This window comes from Pleurodeles waltl, chromosome 3_1 (genome assembly GCF_031143425.1).
Source record: "Pleurodeles waltl isolate 20211129_DDA chromosome 3_1, aPleWal1.hap1.20221129, whole genome shotgun sequence".
In the NCBI taxonomy this organism is placed as follows: domain Eukaryota; kingdom Metazoa; phylum Chordata; class Amphibia; order Caudata; family Salamandridae; genus Pleurodeles; species Pleurodeles waltl.
In genome coordinates this window covers 232,927,576-232,948,416 of record NC_090440.1, presented here as the reverse complement: position 1 = coordinate 232,948,416, position 20,841 = coordinate 232,927,576, and the positions used below count along the sequence as shown (strand labels likewise).

The 20,841-nt window shown below is 46.5% G+C and overlaps 1 protein-coding gene across 7 annotated transcripts in view; it reads right to left on the bottom strand.

Annotated features, from left to right (window-relative positions):
• The window catches only part of MYO9A (myosin IXA), a 1,132,274-nt gene that overhangs the window by 1,046,730 nt on the left and 64,703 nt on the right, over window positions 1-20,841 (bottom strand). For all 7 annotated transcript variants that reach the window (XM_069222286.1, XM_069222289.1, XM_069222284.1 and 4 more), the window contains exon 2: window positions 15,301-16,239. In XM_069222286.1, the coding sequence (XP_069078387.1) occupies window positions 15,301-16,143 (843 nt within the window). In that variant the 5' untranslated portion in view covers window positions 16,144-16,239. The remainder of the gene's footprint in view (window positions 1-15,300; window positions 16,240-20,841) is intronic.

Sequence of the window (20,841 nt, the reverse complement as noted above, 5' to 3'; positions counted from 1 at the left end):
GCTAGTAAGAGATGTCCATGCATGTGATGTGTAATAAAAACTACAAACAGCCAAGGGAGTCTGAGGAGGTGGGCAGGCGCATGTGAATCTACAGCACTACAGACCACAAACAGATGCTAACAGGGTAAGTTACAATCTGTTCTATGGCATGTGTGGCTGTAGATACACATGCTCTGTATAGACTGTAAAGCCGTGCCACCCCAAAAGCCGTGGCTGTTGCAGTTGTCTGAAAAAGAGTACGAAGCATACCTTGTCCAACATTTGCCTGTTGCCGTGCGAAGACATCAACACAGTAATGTTTGGTAAATGTATGTGGATTTGACCATGTAGCTGCTTTGCAGATACCAATGATTGGTATGTTTCCCTCAAAAAAACATAGATGCACCTATTTTACGAGTTGAGTGTGCTCTAGGAGGTATGGGTAGAGATCGTTTAACTTTAGTATAGCATGTTTCAAAACATTTGGTTATCCATCTTGATATACCTGCTTTAGATATGCATTCCCTGTATTTGGAGGTGAAAAAGAAGCCACAAACAGTTATTTAGTGTTACGAAAGTCTTTAGTACTATCGATGTGGTACATTAATGCTTTTTTAACATCTAAGGTGTGTAGAGCTCTTTTAGCAACTGAATCAGACTGAGGAAAGAAAACTAGAAGCTGAACCGATTGGGTCAGGTGAAAAATGGAAACCACTTGTGGAAGAAACTTTGGCTTGGTACGAAGTACTATCCTATCCTTATGTACCTGGAAAAATGGTTCTTCTAAGGTTAATGCCTGAAGTTCACTTATACGTCTTAATGAAGTGATTGCCACCAAAGAAGCTACTTTCCAAGAAAGAAAGTGGATTGGACATTTATTTAAAGGTTCAAATAGAGGTCCCATAAGTCTGGTAAGCATAATATCTAGATTCCATGTTGGTGCTGGTGGCACGGTGTGTGGAATCACTCTTTTAGGATCTTCCCTAAATGCTTTAATAACTGGGATTTTGAATAATGTTAAATGCTTCCTATTTTGTAGATAAGCTGCTATTGCTGCCAAATGCAGTCATATTGAGGTATATGCTAGGCCACGAGTTTGCAAGTTGAGCAAATAGCAAACAGAATCTTGAATAGTTTCATTAAACTGATCAATTTGTTTGTTTTGACAAATACCAAACCTTTTCCGTTTAGCGGCATAGCATGCTCTAGTTGCGGGTTTGCGTGCTTCCTTAAAAATGGTCATGCATTCAGGAGGTAAGCGTAAATATACAAGTTCTATGACTTCAGGAGCCAAATGGCAAGGTTGAGTTCTTTGGCATTTAGGTGTCTGATTACTCCATGGTTTCAAGTGAGAAGGTCCGGGCGTAGGGGCAAGCTTCTTGTGTGGGACTACTGAAAGTTTGAGTAGTGCTGTGAACCATGGTTGACGTGACCAAGTGGGAGCCACCAGAATGAGGGTGAGAGGATTGTCTGAGCTTCTTCACCACAAAGGGAATGAGAGGGAGAGGTGGAAAAGACTAAGCACATATCCCTGACCAATTCACCCATACAGCATTCCCCTTGGAGAGAGGGGTGTGGGAGCCTGGAGGCAAAGTTTGGGCATTTTGAGTTTTTTAGTGTTGCGAACAGTTCTATGTGAGGAAATCCCCACTGATAGAAGTATTTTTGTGGGACTTGAGGGTGGGGTTCTCACTCGTGGATTTGTTGCCGCATCCTGCTGAGTAGGTCTGCAAGATCGATGTCTGTCCCTGGGAGTTGTTCTGCTAACAGCTAAATGCAGTGTCGAATTGCCCAATGCCAGATTGTCTGAGCTAGTCGAGACAACTGTAGAGAGTGTCTCCCCCTCTGTTTTTGTACATAAAACATGGCTGTTGTATTGTCCATCCGGACTAGAACTGTCTTGCCTTGGAGGTGAACTAGAAAAGCTTTGAGTGCTTGGTGAATTGCCTGAAGCTCCAAGTAATTTATGTGTATAGCTTGATGTTTGGTGTCCCACATCCCCTGTATTGAGAGATTGAGGAGATGAACACCTTAACCTATAAGTGAGAATTCCGCTGTAAGAGTGAGATAGGAACAGGTTCTAGAAATGCCCATCCTTCTGTCAGATTTTGCGTGTTCCACCATTGCAGAGAGGAGTGGGTGTGGATGTTTACCAACACTAGATTGTGTAACTGACCCTGTGTTTGAGACCACTGACTCGCCAGATACACCTGCAGCAGAAGCATTTGTAGTCTTACATATGGGACTATTGTAATGCAAGACGCCATCATTCTTAGAATTTTGGGGATTGTTCGAAATGGAACATGTTGATTGGGGAATAGTTGACTCAATAGAGTTTTTATATTTTGAATCCTGATTGTATTGGGGTAGGCTAATCCGAAGTGTGTGTTGAGATCAGCTCCAAAGTAGGGCTGAATCTCAGACGGTTGTAGGTGTGATTTTTGTATGTTGATGGTAAACCCTAACTGGTGTAGGAGACAAATGATTGTCTGTGTGTACTGAAGACAGTGTGAAGGAAACTGGATTTGATAAGCAAATCGGACAGAAATGGGAAGACATGAATGCTTTGTCTGTGCAGATGCACTGCGACTACTGCAAGACATTTTGTGAATACACAGGGTTCAGTTGTTACTCCAAATGGGAGAACTTTTAACTGGTAATGTCTGCCTTGTATGACAAATCTGTGATATCTTCTGTGTGATGGGATGTGGAAATAAGCATCATTTGGATCTAAAGCAAACATGAAGTCTGCTTGTTGGAATAGCGGTATTACATCTTGTAGAGTGACTATATGAAAATGCTCTGATAGGATGTACAGATTTAGTGGTCTGAGATCTAGAATGGGATGAAGGGACCCATCTTTTTTTGGGAATGAAAAAAAAAGAGAGAATAAACTCCTTTTCTCTTCTGATGATTGGGAACTAACTCTATTGCTCCTTTGTGAAGGAGAGCCTGTACCTCTTAGTTTCATAAAATTGGAGATGTCCTAGAGAGAGTTTGTGCTTTTTTGGTGGTTTATTTTGAGGTGTGGTTATGAGCTCCAGGCAATAACCATGTTGGATAATGTCCAACACCCACTGGTCTGTTATATTTTGACAGCTGGGGAAAAATTGCTGTAGATGTCCCCCAACAGGTGTTGTGTGATCAGGGGAATGAGGAGAGAGACTGTTTGAGTTGGAAGGGATGGTGCGAGTGAAAGCACCGCCTGCTCTACCTTCAGAATTGTTTCCCCTATATGATGCTCCATTAACCTCTTAAAGAGGATGGTGAATGTTGCTGTCTGAAAGAGGTAGAGGATTCTGATGCAGCTTGTCTATTAATTTGTTTGAAAGCGGTGTTAAGAAAAAAGCCTCTGATTCCAGGAGTTTGTAGAGCTCTCATAGACTTTGCAACATCAGCATCTTTTTTCATTTTTTTCTAGAGCTTGGTCTACTTGTGGACCAAAAAGATGCTCCTAATTAAAGGGGGAATTTAACAACGTTTGTTTGACTTCAGGTTTAAAACCTTATATACGCAGCCATGCATGACGGAGTAATAATACACTTTATATTTATTCCCCTGGCAGCTGTATCTGCCGCATCAAGAGCAGATTTATTACAGTTGTTGGAAATTGACGACCTACTGTACAAGTTGTTGTCCCTTCTTTTTAAATTCTTCTGGGAGATATTGAATTAGATCTTCATCTCGTCCCAGTGTGCTCCGTCATATCTTACCAATAGGGCTGGTGTGTTGGCAACCCTCCAGTGGTTGGCTGCTTGAACCCCCACCCTTTTACCTCAAACGTCAACGAGCTGTGACTCCTTGTCTGGAGGAAGTGCATCCCCGGAAGTTTGAGAATAAGCTCTTTTATGGAGCATTGGAGACTATAAGGAATCTAGTGAAATCTGTCTCTTAATATAAGCAGGCTGGTTTATATTTTTGTCAACCCTGGGTGTAATTATTTGGACACAAACAGGATCTTTAAAAATTTCATCTGGATGCTTTGTCATCCCTTTTAACATGGGCAAATATTGAGATGCCCTAGTTGTGGAAGAAAGGGTTTCGAAGAGAAAATCACCTTCTTTACAGCATTATGCAATGGGACCTGAAGGTATGCAGCTGCCCTAGCTACCAGCTCATTAAAAGATGTAGTGTCTTCTGGTGGAGATGCTTTTGCCGGATATAAATCAGGATCTGTGTCCCCTGGTTGGCCAACATCATACGTGTTCCAAAAATCTAATGGTGACTGTGTTCTGTGTTATCATCCCTCCATTTATGTTTTGGTGCTGAAAAGCTTGATGCCGATGTTGTTGGGACCGAAGACAGCTCAGGTTGGGTCGGTGCTGAAACCTTCAAGGCCACTTTACAAGAGGAGTTTTTAGGTTTGGCCTTTGGTGCCGAGCCAGAAGGCGGGGCATCTTCTGCAGTCATTCGGTGCTGACCATGGCCTGCTGGCAGTGGTGGCCCGATAGCCTTAGTGTCTGTTGAAAATGAATACTTGCTTGGTACATGGGCTTTTTTACTCACTGAGTGCTGTGCCGATGGTACCTGTTTGTGTTTGCACGCCCTCTTCAGCCTTTGACTCAGATCTGGATTCCGAAATGTCCTTCTTTTCCACCGCAGTAGGCTTCCTCGTGGAACTCTTCCTATGACTCGATGTCGTGGAGACCGAAGATATTCAATGTCTCCTCTCAGTCTTTTCGCTGCATTTTTTTTCTCCGTGCCTGAAGATCTCATACAGTCTTCTTCGACCAAAACAATCAGTAGGTCTCACAGTCCTCTTCCTTCTGATACGGTGATAAACAAAGGTTACACACCAAGTGCAGGTCTGCATGAGGGTATTTGTCGCGACACCCGGGGCAAGAACGAAAAGGTGTCCATTCCATCAGCAGCGCATTTCAGTTAGATAACGAAGTGTGGAATTAAAGAGAGGCCAGATTGGGCAAGGCCCGAAAGCCAAGGGCCGAGTACGCCGACCCACAAAGTGTTTTTTGCATCCCAAGTTTGCATTATGTGAATGAAACGCGATCGAAAGCAACACCAACGAGTATAGAAGTCAAAGTTATTCCAAAGGGGCTCAAAGCAGTCTCGAACAGGAGCACCGAAGAACACGTCCAGACCTGATGGCAGAAAGAAAGCAAACTAACAATGCAGTTGATGCCCATGCACAGTATCACCAAAAGGAGGGGTCACTTTGCCTCAAGACTCTGATGACTTCTTCAAAGAAAAACAACTTGTACACATCCGGACCCAATGGAGGAAGTATTCAGAGCATGTGTATCTACAGCCAAACATGCCATCAAACATAATTTTTTCGACAGCATGAATTTCCTGGGCTTGTGCAACCTGGTAAAAGGTCCTACCTACAAGGAAGGCCATTCCCTTGATGGTATTTGTATAAAAAACCTGTTACTCCTCGCAATAAAGCTGAGATCTCTAAGCTGGTCAGACCATGCTCAGATAAACATACTTCATCTGTTTCATCTACGCCGGTTCCTTTTTCTCGCAGTTTATTTCTACAAGCTCTTAATGATTCATCACCTCCACGTACAGGCCAAGCAACAGATAACGTTGAGACCTTTAATAGATGGATAATTCAAACAGCAGATAGGTTCCCCTCTGAAGTTCCATCAAAAAGAAAGCCTACAATGCGCCTATCAGCCCTTTGGTTTGATTCAACCCTGAGAGGGCTACATCTCCATTGTGAGCAGTTGGAGAGAAAATGGCAGAAGGTTTATAACCTCAAGGATTTAGACATTTTCAGATCATCCTTAAGGGCTACCATAAACAGATCAAATTATCAAAAGAGAGCTATTTTGCAGTGCAAATAGTATCAGCCAAAGCTGATCAAAAAGTAATTATCTGATAGAGATTTCTAGTTGCAGATTCCTTACCTACGAATTTTCCCACAGGCGTCAGACTGGATCCGGAGATTTTTTCTTCAAGCAATATCCTTGTGCGTCAACTACCCTGGTCTCTTTTTGACAGACTTCGACCCTTTTATCAAGTTTTTGGTGAGTTTTTCTGGTGTGACGAGGATGTCCCCAAAGACCGGTTTCAACCATGTGAGGACTGTCACCGACTGATGTCGGTGACGGATCCGCATCTGGTCTGTTTGTGGTGTGGTTTGTGGTGCCTGGAGCGCGACTTCGACCCGAAGTTGTGCTCGGAGTGCTGGGTCATGCACCCAAATGCCTTAAGGGTCCCTCAAACTTATGGAGGCCCTGCACTAGACTCCGTGTAGGTCCCGGGCTCGCTCGAGGGGAAGGTTTTGAGATCGGTCGCGGAGCCACCACCATTCTTCTTCCTCAAAGTCCAAGCCAAGGTATTAACAAGAAGTAGTCAAAGAGATCCCGTCACCTTTCAACTTAACCCCATCGCTCGGCTGATGTGACGCAGTAGGAGTATTGATGCTCGAGGCCTCTGTCTTCGGAGCCTGCTTCTGGGTCTGCTCCACTCTTCCCCGAATTTCCAGGAGCCGGAGCGACCCTTGCACAATTAAAGGAGTTTTATGAGGCTATGCGCCTCATTTTTGGGCAGGCCGACCCTATACTGTGCCTTAGGGCCCAAGGGGTTCAGTCGGGGGGACTTCGGGTTCCGCGCAGGCGGCTCTGGCCACCAAGGTCCCCTCCAGATCCGCACAGACGCCGGTCGTACCATTGAGACCTTCTCCAGCGCCAGTTCGATTGTCAACCCTTCCGACGTCGGTGGTGCCCACAATAGACGTCAACCCGATCCTCATCCCCGACGACTCAAGAGTGGGACTGGCAATGACCACCACCGCTGCCTCCTCCTTCTTCTTCTTTGATGGGGCCTATTCACCTCAGGTCGGATTTTGACCTCTTTTCTTATGGTACGAATTCGGAGAAGGATTGGAGGGGTCCCTGGACCCTTATAAATACTAGGATGATCCTAACTTGGACTACGCACAGCAGTTGGACGAGGCCAGTGGCCTGTACACTTCTCCAGACGCAGACATGCGGTCTCCTCCTACCGTGGCTATGGCAGAGGGAGCGCCTTATTCATTGGTGGTCAGTAGGGCGGGGCTGAGGTCCTCGGCCTTCAGCTGCCTACTGTTCAGGTCAGGTCAGGTCTAATCTCCCGACGGAGGTGCTTCACCCAGGGGCTTCCACATCTGAGCCTCTTCTGCCATTCACTGATGTCCTATTGGGTACTTGGTCCAGACATAACACAGGGACTCCTGTGAACAGGACTATCGCACACTGCCATCGGCCTGCCCCGAACGATCCTAAATTTTTGGTCCAAACCCCATGCCCGAGAGGCTTGTCATTCAGGCATCCTCTTCCTCGGGCGCATTCCCTACCGCACCCCCAGATAGGGAATCAAAAAGGCTGGAACAATTTGGGAAGAAGATGTTTTCTTCCTCCAGTCTTGTGCTGCCTTCAGTGAACACTGCATGCCTATTGGGCCGCTATACCCACTCTCTGTGGGATACCGTCGCAGATACCGGAGGAGGCCCATGCTATCGCCTCTCAAGCGGTCACTGACGGGAGAGAAGCGGCAAAGTTCACAATCAGATGTGGGTTGGACACAACCGACTCTCTAGGTAGATCGGTTGTGACGACGGTGGCCTTGAGGCACTACGCCTGGTTGTGTACATCTGTTTTTTGGGGGGATGTCCAACAGACTCTAATGGACATGCCCTTTGATGGCTCCTGTCTCTTTGGAGGCAATGCGGACCGCGGACTCTGCTTTGGAGAGGTTTAAGGACTCCCAGGCTACGGCTCGTTCCCTCTGCCTTTCCACTGCCCCTTGCCCCCAATAGTCTGGCCGTTGCCCCTTTCGTGGCCACGGAAGGGGCTCCCTGTCACGTCCCTATCCCAGCCACCGTGCCACCCATGCTCTTCAGCCACTGCGTGGCCAGGGATGCGGAATCCCACATGGCCGTGGGACAGGGAAGGAGAGGTCTGCCCAGTCCACCCCAGCCCCTGCTGCAGCCTCCAAACCCTCCTAGTCAGTCCCCTCACTCCGATCCAGTTGGCGGCAGGATCCACCATCACCTGCCCCACTGGGAAATTATCTGTACAGACAGGTGGGTTTTGCAGATCATTCGAAGGGGCTACTCCCTCCCCTTTGAATCTGTCCCACCAGCCATGCCTCCATCAGTCAGCCATATTCTGGAGAAACATTTGACACTTCTCAGCCAGGAAGTTGTGGCTCTATTGGCCAAGGGAGCCATAGAGAAGGTCCCTGTGGCAGAAGTAGGTCGTAGTTGTTATTACTACTACTTTCTGGTGCCTAAAAAAGACAAGGGCTTACGACCTATCCTAGGCCTTTGGGGCCTCAATCTCTTCCTCAAAAGGGAGAAATTCAAAATGCTCAACCTGGCTCAGGTCCGGTCTACCTTGGACCCAGGAGACTGGATGGTAGCATTGCACTTGCAGGGTGCTTATTTCCACATCCCCATCCTGAATGCAGACACATGTTATCTACAATTTGTGGTAGGTCACAAGAACTTTCAATTTACTGTGCTCCCCTTCGACCTTACCAGCGCCCCTCGGGTGTTTTTCTGAAAGTGATAGCAGTGGTTGCATCTCATCTGCGCAGGTTGGGGGTTTCAGTCTTCCCCTACCAAGACAACTGGCTGCTGAAGGCGAACTCGCCCCAGAAAGTCGTCTCCCACTTTCAGACTACAGCGAACCTCCTGCACACACACTGGGGTTCACTATAAATGTATCGAAGTCACACCTGACTCCCTCTCAGATGCTCCCTTTCATCGGAGCTGTTCTGGACACAGTGCAGTTTTGGGCCTAGCCTCCTGAAAAGCGAGTCCAATATATTCAGGCTAGGATTCTGATCTTTCAGCCTCAGTCTTGGGTTCCGGTGAGACAGACTCTGAGGCTGCTGGGCCTAATGGCCTCCTGCATCCTGCTAATGACCCATGCCAGATGGCATATGCGGGCTCAGCAGTGAGACCTGAAGTTCTAGTGGGTGCAGCATTAGGAGAATCTCTCCGACATGGTCCAGATCTCAGAGGGGAGTGCGAAAGAACTGCAGTGGTGGCTTTCGAATCCGCACTGGGTCCATGGCAGATCCCTTTCCTTTCCCCAACCAGATCTATCCACAGATGCGTTACTTCTGGGAAGGGGTGGCCACATGGGAGAGGCGGAAATCAGAGGCCTCTGGTCTCCGGAGGATTCTGGGCTCCATATCAATCTTCTGGAGCTCCAGGCAATAAGGCTTGTATCAAAAGCGTTTCTTCCCTCTCTCAAAGGGAAAGCAGTGCAAGTGTTCATGGACAATACTACCGCCATGTGGTACTGCAACAAACAGGGCAGAGTAGGGTCCTGGATTCTTGGTCAGGAGGCACTGCGCCTCTGGACATGGCTGGAACATCAGGACATTACCCTGGTGGTTCAACATCTGGCGGGTTCTCTGAACGGCAGAACAGATTAACTCAGTCGTCAATGCATAGCCGATCACGAATGACATCTCCATCCGGAGGTGGCGCAAGATCTCTTTCAGCAGTGGGGAGAGCCTTGGTTAGATCTGTTCACCTCCGCAGAGAACGCACAATGTCAGCTGTCTTGCGCATTGGAGTTTCTAAGGCAGCACTCACTCAGACGCTTTTCATCTCGAGTGGAACTCCAGCCTCCTTTACCACTTCTGCCCAGAGTTCTCAAGAAGACCAGGAACGACCAGGCCCAAGTTATCTTGGTGGTTCCGGATTGGGCACGGAGAGTGTAGTATTCTGAGCTATTGAGCATGGCCATGGATCCTCCACTCAGACTGACTCTTCTGGAGGATTTTCTGTTGCAGCAGCAGGGGATAGGTTCTCCACCCGAACCTGTTCAATCTCTGCCTTCATGCATGGAGATTGAGCGGCGGCAGTTGACTGCTTTTGACAGCCGAAGTCTGTGATGTTATCTTGGCAGCAAGGCGTCCCCAAAACGGTATACGCCTGTCGTTCATAAATTTGCGGCATGGTGCACCCACAAATCTGTTGACTCCCTCTCTGCTCCGCTTTCTGAGGTTCTTTTGTTCATTCTTTCTTTAGCCCAGCAGGGCTCAGCTTTGGGCACCCTTAAAGGATATTTATCAGTTATTTCGGCCTTTCTCAGGTTATCTGATCAGCCTTCACTCTTTAAGTCTCCAATTGTCAATCGATTCCTTAAAGGTCTCACCCATTTGTTTCCTCCCACTCCATTTATCATGCCTCAATGCGAACTCAATCTTGCACTTACTTTCTTAATGTGTTCTCCCTTCAAGCCAAAGCACAATTGTCCATCAGGGCTCCTTACTTTCAAGACTGTTTTTCTTGTTGCCATGACTTCTGTTCGCAGAGTGTGTGAGCTTCAGGCTCTTTCTTCAAGGCACCCATACTTGTCTGTGCACCCTGACACAGTGGTGTTGCGCACTAAGGCTTCCGTCCTTCCCAAGGTCGTTACTGCTTTTCATGTAGGCCAGTCCATCACCTTGCCTGCGTTTTACACACCTCCACATCCCTTCTCATGAGAAGGAGAGACTCCACCGTCTGGACCCAAAAAGAGCACTGGTGTTTTATCTCAATCGTACTAAAGATTTCTGGGTGGACAATCAACTCTTTGATGGATATGTGGGTGCGAAGAAAGGGAAGGTGGTGTAAAAACGTACCATCTCTCGATGGGTACTACTTTGCATCAAGATGTGCTACGCTTTGGCCAAGAAGCAACCCCCTCAGGGCTTGTGCGCTCACTCCACCAGAGCAACTGCTGCTTCCACTGCGTTAACACGTGGAGTTCTTGTCCTGGATATCTGCCAGGCACCTACGTGGGCATCCTTGCACATGTTTGCTAAACATTACTGCCTGGACAGTCAGGTCCTTTGGGACAGCTACTTTGGTAATTCGGTCCTGCAGAACTTTCTAGTATGATCTTGGTTCGCAGCCCACCTACGAGGATGGCATTGCTTGGGTATCTGTTCTAAGGTAAGGAATCTGCAACTAGAAGTCTCTACCAGATGTCCAAGTTACTTACTTTTGGTAACGATATAGCTGGTAGAGACATATTCTAGTTGCAGATTTCTTACCGACCCACCCATCCTCCCCACTTGCGATCTGATTTCTAGGGACAGGGCTTCCCCATTCAGGGCCTTAGCTCTGGCGCACCAATCTCAGTATTCTCTGTGGCTCTGCGCGTTGGTATGGAAAGTCGTGAAAAGAAACTGATGTTCCTGCGCTGAGGCGGCGTCTATGTACTACTCCCGACGACATTACAACGCCAACGACGCCCAAGAAGTCGACCAACACCACCTACCGATGCGCAAGGGTATTGCTCGAAGAACAAAATCTCTGGATCCAGTCTGACGCCTGGTGGAAAATTCTAAGGTAAGGAATCTGCAACTAGAATATGTATCAACCAGATATACTGTTACCAAAGGTAAGTAACTTGTACTTTAAAATATTCCTTAAACCCAAGGCTATGGAGAATCAGGTTCCTCCTATACAAGCATTATGCGATGAGAGCTCGGTCTTCTTTACAGAGAAGATACAGAATATAAGTAAACAGTTCAGTGCCCCAGTTCTTCCCCAGATTAGTTCTGAAGCTAAAACTATCCCATCGAAAGACACTAATATGCTGTCACAATTTTATACTATTACATTTGACTTATCTCGTCAAGCCATTTCAGCTTGTAAATCTGGCTCTCCTAACGACCCCTGCCTGCTGACGGTCCTACACAAACAGGTAGACATAGTTAACCCTGTGAGTAACCTGATTTCGAATAACTCTGAGTTCAGCTGATGTCCCAGAAGTCTGGAAGGTGGCCGTGGTTAAAAGACCTAAGAAGAAACCTTCTCTCAGTGCAACCAACTTATCTAACCTTAAGCCAGTCTCTCTTTTGCCGGCATTAAGCTAAATCACGGAAAAGATAATAAACAGTCAAGTAATCTCATTTTTAGAGACATCAAAGGTACTCACAATGCCTTTCAGTCAGGCTTCCACCCAAAGCACACAATGGAAACTGCCCTCTTGGAAGTGGCTGACACTTTAAAACTTACACTAGATGAAGGGTTGGATGCAGTATTGGAATTTTTGGACTTACAGGCAGCGTTTGATACCATCACCCATGAAAGTCTTCTACAACAAATTCAACAGTGTGGAATTGTTGGATCGGCTTATCGCTGCGTGAAATAATTTCTTATTGGCCGCAAACAGTGAGATTAGGATCCTATAGATCTAAAGAAAACCATGACTGCCACAAGAGTCCCGCATGGATCATAGTTAAGCCCGGCCCTGTTTAACATTTATACAGCACCACTAATCTCCTCGATATCATCCTTTGGGATTGATACTATTTTCTATGCAAATGACACCCAGCTGATCTCGTCTCTTGACAATTCTTCTCTGGGCTCAGAACAGAATTTCATAAATTGTCAAGGCACTCTTATTAGATGGATGCAGGTCAATCACCTGAAATTTAAAACGGAGATAACGGAGATTATGCTATTTAGAAAAGCAAATGATTTTGTCCCCTCAGTCTGGTAGCCAGATGATATCCCTCCCTCAACAGTAGACATGGTCAGAAATCTGGGAGTCAAATTTGTTTCTCAGCTGTTGTTTCTTCCTCATGCCCTGGGAACTGCAGGTATTTGTTTTAACTTAATAGAATCTTTAAAGAAATGTTTTGATCTCTTACCGCTAGTAGCCAGAAAATAAGTAGCATATGCTCTAATCACCACCAGGGTAGATTATGGTAACAGTCGGTTTGAGGGCTCCTCAAAACAAGTACTTCACAGACTTCAGACTGTGCAAAATGCTTCCGCAAGGGCAGTCCTTAAGATACCCAAGAGAACTTCTTCTTCAGTGGCCCTAAAATCCCTTCATTGGCTGCCAATCCATACAAGAGTACTTTTTAAAATTATCTTGCTCATTTTCAGAGCCAATAGAGGGATTGGCCCTAAATTTCTCTTCGCAAGGTTCAAACACTATTCTACCAACAGACCTCTAAGATCATCACATGCCAATCTACTGAAACCCCTTCACTTTAGATTAAAAACCAAAGGAGGCAAAGCTTTTACGGCTCTAGGAGCTAAGTCCTGGAACTCTCTCCCCAGTCAGTTTAGGTTTATTGACATTTAGGAAATGCCTCAAGACCTCGGTTTTTGGGATCTCTTGCATTTTGGAAGTTGTCTCTATTTCTTTATCTCTTTTCTCATGAAGCTACAGATGTGTCTTCTTTGCTGCCTTTTCACTCTTGTTTCTGTAGTAGCGCCGGGATACTCCCCTGGGAGTGACAGTTTGCACTCTACAAATAATAAACTCAATTCAATGAAATTCAATTCAACTGAAGAGCTAGTAGGATACAGGGGGGAATCTGACTAGTCATGAAGGTGCAGGCAGAGAACGATAAGCATTTTTGGGGAGTAGGATGGAGGCGAAAAGGGAGCTGAAATTGAGAAAGGTGGGAAGGGTGAATGGTGACAAGGTAGAATCGGGGCATGAGTTTCAAATACTTTTATGATGTTGTAGAGATAATAGACCAGATAAAAGAGAGCACCTTTGAGAAAGGAAACGTCCTCTTCTATAGTCTGGACTCTCAAGCAGACTCTAATAGATTATTTTATCTACATGGTCAGAGCTGCAGGGGAGCAAGAGGGAAGAGGTTCTTGTGAGCTTCACATTGCCTAGATGCTCAGGCTTTCAAGAGGAAAGGAGAAAAATCTTAAAAAGGTGAATCACACTACCATTCGCATAACTTAGTGTGGCCTGTAGTGGGCTTTCACTGGCCAAGATCCTACTTCAGCAGCCTCGTTAGTTGGTTGTTTGCGGAGCTCCCTGTGCATTTATTCCGGCCAGTTCAGCAGGTTCCCTTTGGGATGAGTTTGGCAGGTCAGGAAAATACAAGTTTTAGAACTGCCTGCCGCACAGTCGGATTTCTGGGATAATTACAAGTAGACACATTTGTAGGATCTTAGCCGTATGACTGAAATGCTTCTCACACAATGGAAAGAGAGCCTAGCTTAGCAGTATGGCACCATGCAATGAAAGATACAGGATCATAAAAAAGGCAGACAAGTCTTGCCAACAGGTATCTTGGAGTGTTAGATAAATGGTGGCTTCGTATGCTGTCCTTCCAGATTTTCTCCTATGAAATAGTGCTATTTCCAAGTCCCTACAGGTGACTTCCCAAACATATTAAGATAGTGCCTTCTGTTTTAGATGTATGCTACACATTCCAAACACATCCCTTGCTATTACTCCATATACATGTGTGCACACACACACACACACACACACACACACACAGAGGTAAGCAGGCTCACATAAGAGAGACAAAAACATTTATCATGGACCAATTAATGCCAATGCGGGGTTGCACTGAAGCCCACAATGGGGACAACACAGATGGGGAAAAAAGTAACCAAAGGACAATTTGGTAAGGTGGGACGGACAGTTTAGTTATAACTATCTATATGAACCTCTTTAAGCAAGTGAAAGTGTAACAATTTATCTATTGTGACGTTTTGTGTTCATGGCAGGACTCCTCATGTAATGTTTCTGTTTTAGATACTGGACATACATTCTGACATCTGCCCAAACAGCACAACAACATGGTCGGATAACAGCATGATAATCTGATCAGACTGAAATACCTAATCATATGACTCTACACATCTCCCTCCTATATACCACCTGAATAGGTATTCATGTAGCAACAAATATTCAAAGAATTCAACCTGTCAATTCCGTGACCCCCAGCAGACCTCCTCGACTTCAACCCTGTCTTGTGCTTGCTATCACTTGGCAGTAGAACCTGTCCCAAAAGGGCACATGGCAGCAGTGGCACTAGCACTTCTCAGGATACCCTTCCAGTGCCCATTATCGTCACTCTTACTATGCATATGCTGCCAAATGTGCCATGTGTGTTTTTATCCACTCACCCTCCGAACCTCCACCAAAGCCCACTTAACGGAGGACTTTCAGCCTCTACTTCACTATTTCCACATCTTTTTACTCATTTTTGTCACTATCAGCATAGCCCGCTCAGTTACATGCTAGAATCATTGGAATTCCATCCTTTCTACAGTATTTAGACTGAACACTGGCGCTGCCTCTATTACTGACATGACTCAAGACAGCCGCACCCTGTACTTTCCCTGTAATCCATGTCTACATACAAGCTCAACACCACCCCACAGGCAGTTTGTCAATATTGCCGATACTTTGGTTTAGAAGCCCTAGAGACTTCATCTGCATAGTCTTTGTATTCTAGTTTCACAGTAATAACTGCATTACCCGGAACTGCGATCTATGCTCAGTGCTCTATTACATTAGCACTGTACTTCATCTCTCAGTGCGTGTCAATATAGAGGTATTATTTCAATATTACAGCCAATCTTACCTCAAGGACGGGTCCTGCGCCAAGGATGATCTGTTCCACCCCACTGGCAAAGCCCTTCTGGCTGAGCGCCGTGAGATGGTGGATCAGAAAGTTCGTGCTCTGTGTCTTCCCAGATCCACTTTCCCCAGAGATCACAATGCACTGGTTCCGTCGGCGCTGCAGCATGGCATGGTAGGCCACGTCTGCCACAGCATAAATGTGGGGCTCGAGCTTGCCCAGCTGGTGGTTATCATACATTTTCACATATTTAGGGTTGTATATAGGGAGGAACTTGAATGGGTTGATAACAATTAAAATGCTCCCCACATAGGTGTAAATCTTTTCTTCTTTAAAACGGTGTCTCAGGTTCTCAAGCAAGGTCTTTTCATTGAGGTCCGGCAAACTGCACAAGTCATCAAAGTCCTTGTGCTGTGGCTGTGGAAGAAAACCACGTTCCATCATCCGGCGGCGCTCCTCTGTCACACGCAGCCAGGACTGAAGACTCCCATAGTGGATGGATCCATCCAGGTTCTTCTCCCGCAACAGGAAGCGATAATCCTCCCCACTGATGCGATTTTCCAGTGCCATCCGAGGCCACAGCATCATGCGCTGCACTGGGCAGTCCGTAGGGTTTAAGATCCATTCTTCTCCACCAAACTCCTTCACCTCTGCAAGAACGTAACATTTAGATCTGTCCAGCTGGAGCTTGTTGATGAGCGAGTCAATGACTTCGGCGGCCGTTGAGTTCTTTTTAGCAGTGATGGGACAGTAGATAGTCCCCTCTACGATGCTCCCAGGATAGATGTGCAAGGTGAACTCACTGTCCTCAAAGCGTCGCCTTCCTCCCACATCCCTCACATTCATATTGGACACGTTCCCATCAGTAGCTCCTGCACATGACTAGACAGGACTGCTTCATGACATCATGAGGGTTGCCAGGATTCAAGTAAGCCATCAGAACTGCAAAAAAAGACAAATAAATCAGTGTAAACAAAGTAAACATTCTCAATCTTAAAGGAACAACCAGACAGCTGCCAAGAACGGACACTTCACATCAATTGAAACCAGAAAGTTTACTATTAAGAGCAGCCAGTTACCCACTCAGAAAAGAAACTTTAACAGAAACAACACATTTATTATTAGGAAGCGACACTAACACCAAAACATGTTCTGGTTATGAACAGATTTCCATTAACAGGAATTCCCTCTTGTAACCCATACGACCATCAAGGAGAGACAGTTGGTTTGTTCAAAAGAAGATTCCAAACCAGAAAAAAACATTTTGCCAAAAACATACATACACGTTTTCCAGTAAAAACTGTATACACACACACACACACACACATTTTGAAGCTTTCATACGTAGGAAGGCTGTTTATGCACATTTTAATATATTCGTTTGTTCAAGGCAAAAAACATTCCGACAAAAAACTGCCAACTTCAAGCCAGAAGAAAAGCATTTACTCAAGAAAATACATTTTCTTGCAGTGAAAAGGGGAAGGTACTATATACATATTTCAAACGATCATGGATTTACTTCCATAGACTTTGCTGACAGTGTTACATACTATAAAGGCTAATCCAGAATTCATAAAATGTCATATGCAGCACCCCCAACAACTGAAGAAAAGACAAGAAGCTCAACCAATATTTTAAAAAATCTGAAAAATTGAAGCCAATATAACATGGTCCAAGTCTGGCTTATAGCTGAAAGCGCTGTGAATCACTGATGAGTCTAGGCACTCAATAAATCTCATAGATACACTCCTTCAACCAGTTTTGCACGCATGCATCCATTCATTCATTCACCCACTGACTCCTTTTGCACTCGGCCACTTACACACCGACAATAAAACACACAAACTCAATAAGCATATGCAAGATAAACTGACAGCAAATCAGCAATTTTGTCGGTCCCTGGCAGTGAGTAACATCGGAGTGAGCCGTCTCCTGGCCCAGGGATCATGGCGCAACTGTTGGGGTCTGGTGTGTGCCGTAAGATTGGAGCGGCAGCAGGCACGCTCTGGGCGGAGCTGCAGGACCAGCCACAGAGCCCTCGCTCTTGGTTTGCAGGCTGCGACAGTTGGGCAAAATCATGCTGGTGTGCCACTGGTGGTGATTTGAGTGCTGGCTGGACTGGACCCCCGCTCTCCCCAACCGATCCCTGCCGCACCTGCACATTGGGCCCTTGAGAGCATGGGCCTTACCTCCGTGGTGCTGGCGGTCCCCTGGAAGCTTGTGGATTCCTTGGAGGCCGCAGCCGGTCAGGCATGGGGTGCAGCTCTGACTGGCTTATTGTGGCAGGTCACCTACAGGGGTGATTGCTGGGCCGCACCTGTGTTACCTGGCTGCTGGGGTTCTGCATGAGGCCCAATTTGTGACTGGAGGGGTTGACTATCCCGCTGCAGAGTTTAAGGGGGAGCTGGCCATCTGAAACTCGCACATTAAATGGCATAAACTGCAGGGGTGCCCGCTACCTGTCGCCCTCTGCCTGCATGAACAGAACTCAGAGGGTTTGGCGGTATAGGTTTAATGTTTTGTTTCATAGTTTATTGCACTGGCCAGTTACCCCTTTGACCATAACTCCCCATGAGGTTGTCCTCCAATGCTTCATTCCAGGTCCAAATGGCTGATCCGTCTCATGCTGACCATGTCGGCAGCTCGGTGTAGTAACACGGAACGTCCAAGGTTTACTGGACAAAACAAAACGAAGAGCTGTGCTCCAGCAAGCTAAACGGCAATGTATAGGCATTCTCCTTCTGCAGGAGACACATCTGTTGGAGTCTAAAATCCCATTCTTGCCATGTCTTCCACTCTGCATTGAAGCAGGAGTCACGGGGGTGATGGGGCAGATTCATCACAGGATGGCCTTCATTTCCAAGTCAACTTGGGTTGACACAGGTCAGATATGTTTTTGGCAGGCTCAATATATGGGGAGTATCTTGTCACTGGCAGCGTCTACACCCCCGCCATTGGGTCAGTCCTTCGTATACTGCATCCTGGTGTTGTGTAGCCATTTTAGTTATAGTTCCATGCACGTTAGTTTAGCACACTAGGCCGCTGTGCACTTTGACCTGGATATGTTTTATTCGGCTTTGCATTGTTATATTTACAATAACCAGTTTTACGGTCTTGTTTTATTTTCATCTAACTGTTTTTGCTTAGCCCAGCACTGTGTTCGCAAACAAGACATTCTTGATCACTTTGTGCTTCAGTCAAGGATACAGTTTAGTACATTGCCGGTGAACGTGGTAGAAGTTTAGTCTCCAACATTCATAGAAAATACACATCCTTACATAGGGACATTTTCTTAGAACATCAGGTGTATTATTATAATAACACTTCCTAGTCCCATTACACGTTAAGAGGGACATCCCAGCCAGGGAACCACAACTGTATGCTGGCTGCTTCACTGCAGATGCTAACGCAGACTACAGGCCTTTGCTCAGGTATGAGGGTTGATGTCCTCCCGGGGGAACCTGAAAGGCAGAATTAGAGCTTAACATGCTGTGCTCAGATTAGGACTTAGATAGGAAATAGTCCATAAATCCTAGTGACAATATGATAGCGTTATTCTTATGCTTCACTCTCCTCGTCACCATTTTAATATTGTCATGTTGTGTCGTCATGGTTATTGCAGCTCACGCTTTGCTATCTAAGATGCAGTCGTTTTATTAAACCAGTTATTCAAACTCATACTGCCTCTTTTGTAATTTATATAGGAGACTGAATTGTGAATAAGAGAACTGGATGCAACCTGAGTGACCACGACTTCTCTGAGAAGTATAATATGTCATGCGCTCGGCTGCCCAATCATCCCTATCTCCTGGTAGAGATGAGGCACTGCTAGTTAGCCGGAGCAAAACCCGGATTTAGAGCAACAGGTGTCACCCGCAGTGGGTCAGACTCAGTCTCTCACACCGTGGACGATCTTGCTGCTCAAAATCCAGTAGTCTCATTAGAATAATGAGAGCCTACGCGACACTGGGAGTGTGGAGAGAACTGCCAGAGGGGCTGGAGGTGGTCTGAGAAAACTGGAACGATGCCATGTCCCAAACGGCGGATAATGCGGGTGGGGGTAGGTGGCAGCAGGGACAGAGGGTCCAAACTGGGGTCCATGGTGGCCGTGCTGCGAGGGGCGGATACCTGGAAGGCTTACCACCCCACAGAGGCGGGATACACGTACTACTCCAAGGTGCATGGGTCCTTCTCCCACCTAGATTATCTGCTTGTGCCTACTCGCCTGTTGCAGAGAGTTTCTGGCATCAACATCCTCACCAGGGGGCTGTCAGACCACTCCCCAGTAGCATTATGGCTACATGTGGGCCTGCGGCACCCTTCCTTTAGATTGCCATGGTATCTGAGGAACCCATTATACAAGTCACATATTCACTGCGCCATCACAGAATACTTCTCTCTGGCTACTGAGACCGCCACCTCACAGACAGTATTATGGGAGGCCAAGAAACCCAAGCTCAGGGCTGAAGATTTCAGTTTCTGCACCGGCGAGCGCAAACGCAAAGTACGGGAGCTGCACAATCTGGAGTTGCAGATGACTGATTTGGAGAAATGGGGGTGGGGTAGATGGGGGAGCAGATTGCGGGCAACTGAACCTCACCCAAAAGAAATATCAACAAATCCTTCTACGTGAAGCCAAATGTGGTTGGACATGCATCCCAAAGCCGTATTATCAACGGGGCGATGAATGCAGTAAGATGCTCTATAGGTTGCGCCAAGTCTCCCGAGCGATAGCCCCAGTTCCGGTGATCCGCAACATGAGGGAGGAACTATTGAAAGAGCCCCAAGCAGTTGCCCAAAGCTTTGCAGAATTGTATGAAGACTTATATGACAGGAGGGAAGTTGTGACAAGAGACCAGATAGTAGATTTTCTTGAAGACCTACCTATTAGACCTTTGCTGGTGTCCGCTACAGCATTTCTGGATAAGCCACTTATATTAGAAGAATTACCGGCTGTCCTGGCAACATTGCCGACTGTGAGAGCCCCCGAACCAAACGGGTTCCCTAGCGAATTCCTCAAAACCTATATACCACAACTGGGGACGCATCTCTTTCGAGTGATTCTTGTGGCACAAGAGGAACTGCAGCTCCCTCCAGATTACAGACATGCCAAAATTGTAGTGCCCCACAAGCAAGGCCACCCGCTGGAGTCTCATTCATTATACTACCCCATCTCTCTACTCAACATCAAAGTCAAACTTCTCGCTAAAGCTCTGGCTATTAGATTGCTGGACTATATGCTTGTCCTGGTCCACCCACACAAGGCTGGCTTTATGTCCCATAGGGCCACTCGCCATAATATCCAGCGGGCACATAATGCCATGGGTTCTGGCAGCCAGGCTGGGTTGCCCCACGGCGATAGTGCTGGCAGACATAGACAGGGTCTTTGACTCCGTGAGCTGGGAGTACCTATTTGCGCTTCTTCAGCATCTCAATTTTGGTCCCCGGTTCCTTTCCTATGTCCGATTGCTAAACAAGGATCTGAGCTTCAGTCCATGTGGTGAGCGCAGTCTCTGCCCTGTTCCCCATCCGAAGGCGCACCAG